Source organism: Triturus cristatus, chromosome 4_1 (genome assembly GCF_964204655.1).
Source record: "Triturus cristatus chromosome 4_1, aTriCri1.1, whole genome shotgun sequence".
Lineage (NCBI taxonomy): Eukaryota > Metazoa > Chordata > Amphibia > Caudata > Salamandridae > Triturus > Triturus cristatus.
The window spans coordinates 184,697,643-184,710,557 of record NC_140585.1 but is presented as its reverse complement, the minus strand read 5'-3'; the positions used below and the strand labels follow the sequence as shown (position 1 = coordinate 184,710,557).

At 41.5% G+C, this 12,915-nt stretch overlaps 1 protein-coding gene across 1 annotated transcript; it reads left to right on the top strand.

Annotated features, from left to right (window-relative positions):
- Nucleotides 1-5,427: 5,427 nt before the first annotated feature.
- Nucleotides 5,428-6,366, top strand: LOC146853900 (olfactory receptor 5AP2-like). Its single transcript, XM_085650440.1, has one exon. It carries the CDS (start codon nucleotides 5,428-5,430, stop codon nucleotides 6,364-6,366), a length of 939 nt encoding a protein of 312 aa, XP_085506566.1.
- Nucleotides 6,367-12,915: the final 6,549 nt, after the last annotated feature.

Here is a 12,915-nt window from a genome sequence, read left to right as displayed (position 1 = left end):
GTATTGCATCATGGGAGTTGTAGTCATGTTAGCCAAGTGTGCATGTATGATCAACAATGCACAATAAATGAGATCAGCAGTACAGGCCCAACTGTGTGTCTAAATATTTAATTTATTGTAGGAAATCAATGCAGAATGACAAACAGATGTAGTCGCAAAATAAACTAACAATGCACTGTTTCACACACAGATGCATCTCCGGTGGACTCTGATGACAGTGGGCGCCTCATCATCTCCGAGACACCGGCAGATACCGATGGAGAGACTCCGCAGGAAGGTCATTCCACACCACCACCACCGACAATACCACCACCACCACCACCACCAGCGACAATACTACCACCACCACCGACAACACCACCAAGACGCAGGGCACATGGCCCCTCCCTGCAGGTGATGGATACAGAGCCGACACCAGCACCCACAAGTGTCCCCAGTCAGACACGTGTCACACCGCCAGCCCCACCACCAGCACGTGGTCGAGTCACACAGCGGCGCAGGTCCAAGCGCAGTATTGCAGAGCGCCCCGAACAGCCAAGGAACATCTATGGTGGTGTAGAGTCCCAGATGCTGCATGTTCAGCGCCTGCAGGGGAGACACATGAGAACAATGAACCTCAACATCTCCAAACTGGCAAAACACATGTGCACTCTGACAGACGCTGTGCGGCACATGACCACAGTTGTGGCTGAGGGCAATCGGGACATCAATAAGAACCTACAGGAGCTCACCCGTGCCATCCTAGCAGGACAACACAGCGAGCACAGGAGGCATCGGCAGAACTTGCTCCGTACTACTGCATCTACCAGGGCCATCACAAAGCTCTGCAACAGCATTGCAGTTTTGTCCCGCCGCTCAGTGTCACTGCAGGTGGGCCTCGGCCATTACTGTGGGGATGTAGCGAAGGCCTTAGACCAGGTGACCACTGCAGTGGAACACTTACAGTCAGGGACATTTAGTGGCAGCAACTTGGGAGTGGAGGAGGGCAGTGAGGCCGCATCAAGTGTGAGCAGCATGTCCGTGCCGGAGACCTGCAAGGGGAGGCGCAGTTCGAGGAGCTCTACAGCCACAGACACACAGCGTGGCGAGGTAGAGGAGACACGGGACAGGAGGCTGGGGGTACGTGGGAAGCAGCACTAGACATTCAGTCCCGCATCCCTGTCCATGGTGGTGTAACCATGGGCCACTTGGATTTTGCATTTGCACTCCTGTGATGCCAACGGATATGTTTTCCCCACAATGTGCAGAAGCACTGTAATTTATTCTACTCATGTTACATCACTTTGACAAGTGCTCATGTGAAGTAAACATTAGCAAAATATATTGTCATGGCCCTTTCTTACCTGGCTCTGAAATGATGTAGTGTGATGTATGTCCGCCTCCTTTGACCTTCAGCTGTGTTTGGCACGTGTGACTGTCGGTGTTGTGCGGGTGGTTGGTCATCCCGATCGTTCTCGTTTCTGTCCATCTCTATGGGTATCCCCCTTATGGTTGCAACATTGTGCAGCATGGCACATACTGCTACAATCCTGCAGCAGGTCTCCTGGTTATATTGCGACTCTTCAGGATCCCGAATGTTCACATTTCTGGTGCTAATATGTGCCGCGTTGTAGCATTGCTCCTGTGGTGTTGCTGGGTTGAGGATATATTCCCGCAAGGCGTATGCACTGTCACCTACAGGGGGGAAGCAAAGGTTTAGCGGCAGTAATGCTAATACATGTGTGATACTGATTTAATGAATAGGTATGAGTATGTACCAAGCAGGAGTCCCTCTCCGAATTCTCCATTGAGCAGACGCCTGTAGATGCCACTGTGTCTGAATATAATGAGTCGTGTGTGCTCCCTGGAAATTGTGCCACTATGTCCGTGATTATGTGCTTGGCATTGCACACGACCAGCACGTTGATGGAGTGATAGGACTTCCTGTTATGGAAGATGTACTCATTGGCTGAGGGGGGACAGATGGGGACATGCGTGCAGTCAATGCATCCTATGACATGGGGGAATTGGGCCACCTGGTAGGATTCCTGTTTGGTCTGGTCCATCTGCTGTGGGGTTGTGGGGAAGGTGATGTGGGTATGTATCATTGTCAGCATGGCATCAATGAATTTACGGAAGAAGCGTGAAAGTGCGCTTTGTGATATGACTCCCGCTACCGCTACGACCCCCTGGAAACTTCCAGATGCCAGGAGGTGCAGGCTGCATAGGACCTGGACGTGCGCAGGTATGGCATTGGTCCTACGTGTCTGGTGCTTCAGTAGTGGTTCCAAGTCAGCAATTAGGTGCATAATCATGGCACAATTGAGACGGTACTTGTCATATACTTCCTCCTCATTTTGGCCCAACAATGTAATGCACACTCTGAATACCCTCCCCTGGATCCTCCTCCTGCGCTGTGCTGCTGCATTTATTCTCATCCTCCTTGCGAGCACGTAGAGGGCTGCCATTTTGTAAAAGGATACGGGGTCTCCTGGCCCATTTTTGAAGGCTTTCTGATTAATTACACCTGTGGTACACTTTGACAATTTTTTTTTTTTTTGTGTGTGTCTGCAACTTTACCTCCTGGTTCAGATTCCCCTTATTCTGTTCATGCTAAATAGCGAGTTTGTGTGTTTTCGGTATAAGCGATTTTTGATGCATTCTTTAGCGATTCTTTATTTGCTAATCGCTATTGCCAGGCGCTATTTGTGTTTTCGCTATTTCCGATTCTTTATTTTGCGATTCTTTAATGTAATGGGGATTATTTTAGCGATTCTTTATTTTTTTCGCTATTGGGGTTGATGCACTGGAATCGGTTGTTTGGCACTCGCTAACGGACGATTTTACCGATTCAGTATTTTAGCGAGGACAATTTTGGTTGATGCATGTGCCAGTATATCGTTAGGCCCTGCAAAGTTTTCAGTAATTTAAACCGGATATACATCCCTGGTAACTATGACATACAGCAAACAGGCTTAACTTAAGAAAATGTGTAAAACATTTAGTAGTAACAAAACAGTTAAAAAGTAAACAACACAACACAATAACAAGTCAACTCCCCTATATACCCATAGAGAACAATTTAATGGAAAAAATGACACCAAAACGACTATACAAAAAGGGTAAACAAATCTGAGTTTTTGAGATTTGAAATAGAAATATGCTGAAAAGCATTTATCACCAATTCAGGTCCATTGGTCTCTGTAAACCGGGACCTAGGTATGTTTGAGGCTGACTGTGATGGAGCTCGGGTCAGATGCACGAACCAGGTTCGACCCAATGAGAGATTTTACCCCTTTCTGCCTAAATACAAGATGGTAAAACTGGATGAACAAGGAAAGGGATCTGGACAGGTGACAGCTAATATTTGCCTGCAATATAGCATGCCTCTTTAAAGTCCTTCAAGTGCCTAGGCACTGCCCAAATGGCCATCCGGTCATAGGAACAATAACAACTCCCCACACCTAGAATTTTTGTTTCTTTTCTCACTGCAGTTTTCACACCTCATTCAGGGCTTGGTCACTCAGAGACCTGCACACATTATGTGCCAGAGATTACCCTTCCCTTACGATATATTGAATAAACAACTTCACCAGTGATTTGGGCTTACATGCTTGTGGTACACGTTTTCCATATGCTAGTTACTATAAGTAAGTTAAATTTGTCAATATGACCAATATTGACATGTTTCAAAGGGCAGAGCAGCACATGCACTGAGACCTGGTTAGCAGAGTTCCAGAAAACAGAGTAAAAAATACACAGCAACATATTTCCCTAAAAATGTGTGTTACCACACAAAAAAGAAGCTTTTTCCTTGGAATATACCTTGAATTGTATATTGATACTTTGCTGTTGAGGTCAGTGGTCTTATATTGTTGAAATATAAAACATTCTCTGCTTATACCGTTGTGGTGACATGCTGACAAAGTCAGTAGGCCTACCTTATTTTTAACAGCACCCACTAATGTTGTTATGTTGCATCTAATATACTTGTGGGTGTCAGCATAGGTATGTCCATCTACTTTATTGTGTCTATGTGTAAATTGTAGTATTTAGTAGTGGTGTATAATAAAAGTGATTTCTTTTTTAAATAACAAACACTGACTGGATATAATATATTGCGTGTTGTTGTGTAGCAGCGAGCTGGAGTTATTATCCCAAACCACTTCCCCTGATAGGCCTTTGCCTGTTCTGCTTCACTACCCTTAGAAAGTCAATTGCTACAATGGAGCAGTTAGCTCCCAGTAAAAGGGCATTTGATGATGTATTACTTGTGAAGGACCCACGTCCTTCACAACTAATAACCTAATTTGTTACACCTTTCTGGCCAAGGCAATGTAGCAGTGTGGCTTATTTTTATATCATCACATATTTTAGCTCCAAAAGAAGCTAGCATATTCAGTTTAAACTATTCTTTTCATTTTGGGTCTGGTAGGCTGGTTTTGTCCTTATGATAAAGGATGTAAATAATTAGAGGACCTCAAATCGCTCCCAAGCCACAATAAACAGTTAATTTCCAAGATGAACTAAAAACTAAAACAAATAATGTTGCAACATTTGATTATTCTAGTGCGAAAAGGAATTAGACAAATTTAATAAAGAAGTCTGAACAAGGAGTCTGTTGTTTGTTCCCAAATATTCACTTTAGTAAATTTTCTCTGCGTCCATCATTCATGTATGTGTTTCCCCCTACATTCAACATTCACCTATGATAATTAAGTGTATATTCACCTTCTGTGCGCAGTCTTTTGGATATATTTAGAGGTTGGTGGACAGGGTACTCCATCACAAATTTGACGGAGTACCATGTCCGCAAAAGCAATGGTCCGCCCATTCTCTTTAGAGTCAAGAGAAATGCCACTTTCTGTCAATGCAGTCTCAGCCTATAGCCTGTGGGAGTAGGTGACGTAGGAGGAAGGGCATTACAATGCATGCATTATGTAGAGCAGATAGTGAAATATCCTTTTTCTGTCCATCACTACCAGGTAAAATGGCGGGGGATAAAAACAAATAGCTATTGATCTCCCACACCCAGGGGAAGAATAATGTAATGTGGTACGGGTGCAGAGTCAAAGGAATTCCCTCATTTGCATAGGGCACGCCCCTATGCAAATGAGGGAACATCCTCTGTTGATAGCGCTGGCGCTTTGAGAGCTCCAGCACTATCGGTATTGTAGAAGGGGACGCACAAGTGTCTGCGTCCCCTTCTATAATACCAAAGTGTCCCGGGGGCACACAAAGAGGAGACAAACGCCTGTTGCACCCCCGGGGCACCTTATGTAATACGGCCCCTGGAGTAATGGTCATGGAACAAATTCATGCTTTGCTTACAAACTTACGATATTTATATCAATAAATAACATAACTATTGGTGTTTAGTAGTGTATTCTAGAATTTCACATCTCTATATACCTTCTTCTGTCCTTTCAGGATCTATTGTTGATAACCATGCCAACAGTCAACAGCACCCGTGTGATGCAGTTCATTCTTTTAGGACTCACAGAAGACCCGGCACTACAAGTTCCTCTGTTCTGTTTCTTCCTCCTGGTCTATAGCATTACCCTTCTTTGCAATATTGGGATCATGGTATTGATCACAATGAACCATAACCTTCACAGCCCCATGTACTTCTTGCTCTGTAGTTTGGCCTTTGTAGACATCTCTTTTTCCTCTGTAGCTGTCCCGAACATGTTAGTCAACTTCTTATGGATGCAGAGGAAAATTTCCTTTACAGGGTGTGCAATACAGATGTTTTTATCATATGTAGTTGGAAGTTCTGATGTTTTTATGATGGCATTGATGGCCTATGATCGGTACACAGCTATCTGTAATCCCTTGCTCTATCCTGTTATAATGAACAATAGAACCTGTCTCTATCTTCTAGTAATCATAGCTGTAATTGCAATCTTCAATTCACTGACACATGCAGTTTTCACCTTTACTTTGCCCTTTTGCAAGGAGAATAAGATCAGTCATTTCTTCTGTGATGTCCCTGCACTCTTGAAGCTCGCCTGCTCCGATACCACCATCAATGAATTAGTGCTGATTTCGATGGCAGGTGGACTCATAGTGATATCTTTGATCATCGTCCTTATATCATATGTCTATATAGTGTCTGCCATTCTTAGGATAAGTTCCTCAGAGGGGAGGAAGAAGACCTTCTCCACTTGTTCCTCCCATTTTGTCTGTGTCACGTTATTTTTTGGCACACTTATTTTTATGTACGCCAAGCCCACTGCAAGCCACTCAATGGCCAAGGACAATGTGGCATCCGTCTTCTATATGATAATAATTCCTATGCTTAACCCGCTAATTTACAGCTTTCGAAACCAGGAGCTAAAGAAAGCCCTGAGGAAAGGGTTAGGAAAGACCAGTGCCTCGAAATAGAGAAAAACAAAAACATGTTCTTGTGTTATTTTGCATCAGCTTTCAACAAGCATTGTACTCAGGTGCCTCCTTTCTGAGACTTCCGTTTGTGCCTCTCACTTATTTTTAGTGAGTTTGGGTTGTATCCTGTAATGGCAACATTATTGAGCACAAAAATGTTCTTATTGTAAAACTAAATAGAAATAAGTAGACATCAACCTGGCAGTCCCTTTTAAATTCAAAGCTTTTGGTTCAAAATGAAAAACAGGGATAAAAACCAGTGTTCTGCTACTTTACTGCAACCAAGCATATTCACATGTCTATTAAAATGTAAATATGTGCATGGTTGCCTACTTGTCGATCTCGCTGTATTTGTTCATACAAGATGTAAAAGAGTTTCCACATGTTATTGTGCCCTTGTCTGGCTTTAATGTGCAAACACATGCAAACACAGGTACAAACACCTGCACTTTGCATGTGTTTTACATAAAATAGAATGTATTTAGTTTAAATATGTCAGCTCTCTCTCTACTAGCCACTGGAAACGTAGTTTCATTAGGGTGCATATGTACTGGCAGGAAGTGTCAGTGTTGGACTGCACTCTTCTCTGGGGTCGCTGTGTCAGGTAGCTCTACTTGAGAAAGACAAATATCTGATTATATTTTTGTTTTCTGATATGAAATGTATAAGCAGAAAATAAGTCACCTCAGAAGGATACAGAGCAGTGGTAGTTCCTCCGCATTGAATCTGGGATTGTTGCAGGGTTGCATCAGGTTGCTACTGAGTAGAGATTGCTTGACTTTTGAATGGTAAAGTGTTAATAATAACGTTTTTCTCCTTATAGCACTGGAGTCAATATTACCAACTATAAATGACAGATCACACTATAACTCAATTTTGTGAGACTCGATTTGCAGGATCTGCCATGTCAGGATTCGAAATTGTGACCAGCAGCTCACACTCGGTGTTACACTGTGATACACAAATCTAGGCTATACCTTAAACTCACGAAGTAAAATGACCTAAATTGCGTGATTATGCCATGTCACAGAAAAATGATTGTGTAGGAGGACGGGAACGGCCAAACCACGAGTTGTCACCACTCAATGCTCTACTGTTTTGCCTCTATTTTTTTCCAGCACAAAATGCATCTTCATGTTTGAAAATATGACTTTTACTGTAAAATATAGTGATGAGTGCCAGATTTGCTTGTAATGTCAATGAAATGTCATGTATTTATGCAAAAGGAAATTTGGTACACCAATAATGGACTCCACTTTGGTGCTTACATGCTGTCACCTCATTTATTATGTATGGGTAATGGTGTAACTCTGGATAATATTGCAAACAACCTATGCTGTCAACTGTAAAAAAAGAACAGTTCATTCATTGGATAACAATGTATTTCTTTAATATTTAAGACCTTAGAGAGTATTGATCTGATTTTTAAAGGGTATTTACAGACTCCGACTGTGTGAATTCTTTTAATTTGTATTTATACTGTATTAATAACATTTTATCACAATCATTTTTGAATAGGCTTTATTATTTTCCTGACCTGTATGGTTCGTCTTGTGGTTTGTGACATTCTGTGTGCTGCTACTTAATATATCATATATCATGTTATCACTGTTATCACTGTATGTCATCAGTGTATGTTATGTGATTCCATGGATTCCATGGAGGTATTAATGATGAGAGAGCTTTTTAGGTTGAAATGATTTATGACTTTTTTATTTGTACATATTGATAGTTTGACTTGTAAGACCTATTCAGTAGTCAAATTATGAATGCTTTGTTGTACTTGCTTTTATGACAATATTGTCAACATAAAGCCTATTGAAGTGAAGTGAAAAAAGAACAGTTCATTCATTGAATAATAATGTAATTTTTTTATATTTAAGAACTTAGAGAATTGTCACAATGAATAATAATCAATTCATACTGGATATATGTTTTGAATAGACCTCACTAATTATTTTCCTTATAATACCAAAGATGAGTCAAAAGGAAAATGATCTTAAGGAGACTTTGTAAAATGCAATACAGGTAGAATAACTAAACAGTAAGAAAATGCAAAACATTCTGGAAGGTAGAGAAAAGTCAAATGAGTGCTGAAGCACAGAAGCAATGCTGGGGTTGAGAAACAGCTCATGAAACAGCTGAGAATGAGACTATAATATGCGCAAAGGCAGTGGAAATCTGAAACCTCTGAAGTTTTGAATGGAGCAAAATAAAAGCTATTCAACATGAAACGCTCAGTGAGAACAATATACGCATTTCTAACAATGTTAGCAAGTTTCAGACACCCTAATACTCAAGCAATTCCCAAGCACTATGCTAGTGATTAGCTTCAGCATTAAATAACAAATCCCGCCTTTTCAATTTTAGAGCTTCTTGGAATGACTTGCAGAGCAATCCTTTGTATAGATGGCAGGTGCTATTCTTTGTCGGAGCTCATATGAATATGAAAAATATATGCCCTCTGTGAAGGAGGACACAAAGGGGGACTGTTTGTAAGTCATGTGACAAGCGCCTGTGACAGAGGAGGCCCTTTTTAATTTAATTTTGTTTTAGGGCACAGCCCGATTGGCCATCCTGCCAGAAGAACAAAAACGCCTCCCCAAAATCTATGCCTCTGTCTTTGATATTGTTTCAGTTATCACATCCCTCGCCTTGAGACCCTTACGGGTGAGTAGTCGCGCTCCAACAAACACTTGATTGATTGATCCCTGGGACATTATTAGATGGGTGAAAGTTGCAAGGCTCATTTAAATCAGCCTTCCCGAATTTCAGAAAGAGACAAAAAAAGTTTTAAAAATGTGTTGTCCCTTAATATGTATTAGAACTCTAACAACATCATTGAGTTTGGCCTTTACTATTAAATTCATTGATTTTTGCACGGCCTTTGAGAAAATAGATGAAGTATGGCTCAAACATTTAGGCCTGGAATCAACAAGATGCTTGCTTCTGAGGACCATTTAGTTTCTAAACGGACATAAACAAACATCTTGCATCTTGTAATAAATTACAATAAAACAAATGTTCGAAACATTCAAAATAATGTCCATTGGAACGTCAACAGTTACAGCTCATTTCAGAGACAAAAAGAAGAAATACATTAAAAAGAAAGCAGTGAGCTGCATTATGACTTCCATCAGATGGCCTGTAATCTAACAGCTCCTTCATTGAAGCCTCAGTTAAATGAAATTAAAGCCAGGTTTATGCCACTGCTATGATACAATTGCTCCCTATATGTCTGATGAGACAATACATATTTTCTTTACCCACATGTAATTCTCAAGCACAAATGAGGCTGGAATTTAATTTAACTAGTCAGTTAATTTAGCTATCTGGACGTCAAAATTGCTCAATAGGGTTCACTGAGATCTAGCTCATAGAATTATCTAATCATCTGTAACCCGTTAGGAAAATCTCGCCATTCAACTACATAGTTATAGAAGTCAGTGGTGTGGGACGATGCTTTATTTTAGGCTTAATTCAAACTACTAGCAAAACAACTACACTTCTACTCCTTTGTCACTGACAATTCATCCTGTCATACTTTAAATCATGTTATCTCCTTATTTTTTAATTCAAATCTAATTATGACATACTACCTGGCAGATTCAACATCATTTCAACTTAAACTGGAAATGACAATATCAAGATGTTATTGATTCAATTTAGACGAACAATGACAAAAATAGAAATATACACGTTCTTCATAGGTTTCTGTCTCTGCTCTTACTGGAAGGAATTCCTGGACCACATAATCTGCTGTTGCCCAAGCCTCACCAATGAACATCCAAGACCTATCACTCCTTCATTCAGGTGGTTAAGAATCAGCCTTTGCTCATCAGCAATCAAGGAATGTTTCAGTCCGGTGCATGTGGCTGGCCAAATGATTGCTGAAATTTTAAAAAGTGACTCTTTACAATTTGTCACAAATAAGCTAAATGTAAAATCTGGAGATGAACTGCCAGATCCCACTGCCACAGGATTTACTCAAACATGTGTCTTAACATCCACCTGTGTTTTCTATTTGTTGTATCAAAGTTTATCATGTGCCATATTTGCTATGGAGATTATACACATTGAACTACTTGACTCGATTCAAATATATTTTTAAGGTTGCTGAATCATATTCCTAGCTTTTCCCTCACTGGATATAGCAAGATCAATATCTAACATTGCTTTCCAGTGTTCTTCTATAGGCCAGCCAGCCTTTCAACAGTGAAAATAGCTTTTACGTGCTAGCCACAGAGAGGACATGTTAAGATTATTTTTATGTTCCTTAATTTTAGGTACCATGCTGTCTGCATTTTGGGCTGCCCTTACAATTTAGGATGACTTAGTATTATTTAAAAGGAAGATTAAGACCTGTCTGCTGTTTCTAACACCATTTTCCCAAAGCACGCTGAAGTGAATGCCTATGCACTAGGTCAACATTACTATGCCTCCATGCTTTAAATTATGGACAGACTTGCATGCATCTTGCATGCAAACATTTCCCAAAAAAGAATGATAGATCATAATTAAACTGAATCCAAATGTATAAAACCTCAAATGAAATTATAAATCAACTATACTAAGACCAAAACCTTTTTTTTAAAAAAAGCCAACATAAAATTTGCAAAGAATCAGCATGGAAACTCTTCAACCTTGTGAAAAAAACAACTTCAAACACCCATACGCAGTGCCATATTTCAAATAAACAATTTGTGTAGCAGCATTATTCCATGAAAATGATGTTTGTTCAGCTGAATGACCTAAGGATGCCAAGGATCTCTGGCAAGATGCCTTATAAATCCAGAGTTTGTGGATTCCTAAGGAGGGGACCAAGAAATTAGCCAAATGATAGCGCAAATTCGTTTTTGGGGGAAAAATAGGAAAAACGTGCTGCAGAAGAAAATGTCTGTTTTTTTCTGCAAATGCCATCAACAAAGGGTTTGCCGTGCTATAATTACCAGCTTTCAAGAGGAGGCAGACTTGAATTAGAAAATCGAATTTTTCAACACAGTTTTGGTATTGTACTGGGGCATGGCACATTATTCCTATTTTTTTGCTGTAAACCTCCTTCCAATTATGGGTAGAAAATGGTGTGACACCAATGGTGGATCCCCCAAATCTATACATTTGCGAAAAGTAGACACAATTCAAAAGTCAGCAAGGGGCATTTGTGTAGACCCTTCATATACGGTCACATCTGCTGGACCCTTCTAGCTGAGGGGATATATAGGGATTGTACATTCACCAAGAACCTGAGGTTCCCAGAGCGAATAACTGAGCTGCACCTTGCAATGGTTTATCATTGTGCCCGATTATACAGCAATTCATTTGGTAAAATATAAAGAATAAAACATAGGTATCAAGTAAACCTATGCATTTCTGAAATGGGCTCAACATATATGGAGTTTCGAAGCAGTGGGTATTTAAGTATCTCTGAATTTGTGGGTGCCCATATTAGCCTATGAATTAAAGGGCATTTCTCATAATGAATTCTTTTTACATGCTGTCTTACATTTGGAAGTAGCAAATGCAGAGAAAGCCAATTCTTAATTTTTATCAGGAGACAGAGGGGAATGCTGAGTGGTAGATAATGTGTGCCGGCCCAGATATTCCACAACGTTCCCACATGGAAATGTGAGGAAAATTCGATTTTTTAGCTAAATTTGAGATTTGCTGAGGATTCTGAGTAAGAAAACATTGGGGGATTCAGGCAAGCCACACCTCTCTGACTCCCCTGGGTGTCTTGTTTTCAGAAATGTCTGGGTTTGGTAGGTTTCCCTAGATGGACGCAGAGACCAAATCTATGGGGGGCATTATGATGGCAGAAGAACCGCCACCGCGGGGCCGGCAGTGTTGATGCCATTAGGATGGCGGTGGGTATCGCAGTGGATGCAAAGTCCGCCCGCCGCTTCACCGCCAAAGGCAATCGCACCGATTGCCTGCCGGACGGTGCAGGGCCCCTAAAATGATAGCGGTGCCTAGCAGGCACCGTCCACCAAATTAGGATGTGGGTATAGGAAAGGCCTTTCCATGGTGGCGATGCTCCCATGGAAAGGCTGGTGGGGTTGGGTTTGTGGGCCCCCCTATTTTGGGAGGGGGTGTCGCTGCACTGGTGGGTATCTATGGTACCCCCTGCATTTCCATGCACCAAGTGGTGGTGCCTGCCATGTAGTGCAGGGAAATGCAGTGCAAGCACTTTTAGCATTGCGTACAGTGGTGCAGCCAGCAGCACAGCCCGCAATGTTTAAAGCCCTGGATGCGCCCGCTAGTATGGTGGGCGCATCCTAATCACAGTAGTGGGACTGTCGCATGTCTGACTGGCGGTCCCAAACACCGCTACGACGGTGGGCAGTCCTAGTCCGCCCCCCATCGTCATCAGCCCCTAAGTCTTTTTGTGATAGATAATTTTGATGCATCTACAATACATTTCAGGCCCTTTCCTGTTGCGGACACTTGGTCCACCCACACAAGTGACATAGTATTTTTATGGGGTACCTGGGCAACACTGGGGGGTATGAAATGTGTGGTTTCTTTCTGATTCTTGAAAAATATGGCACA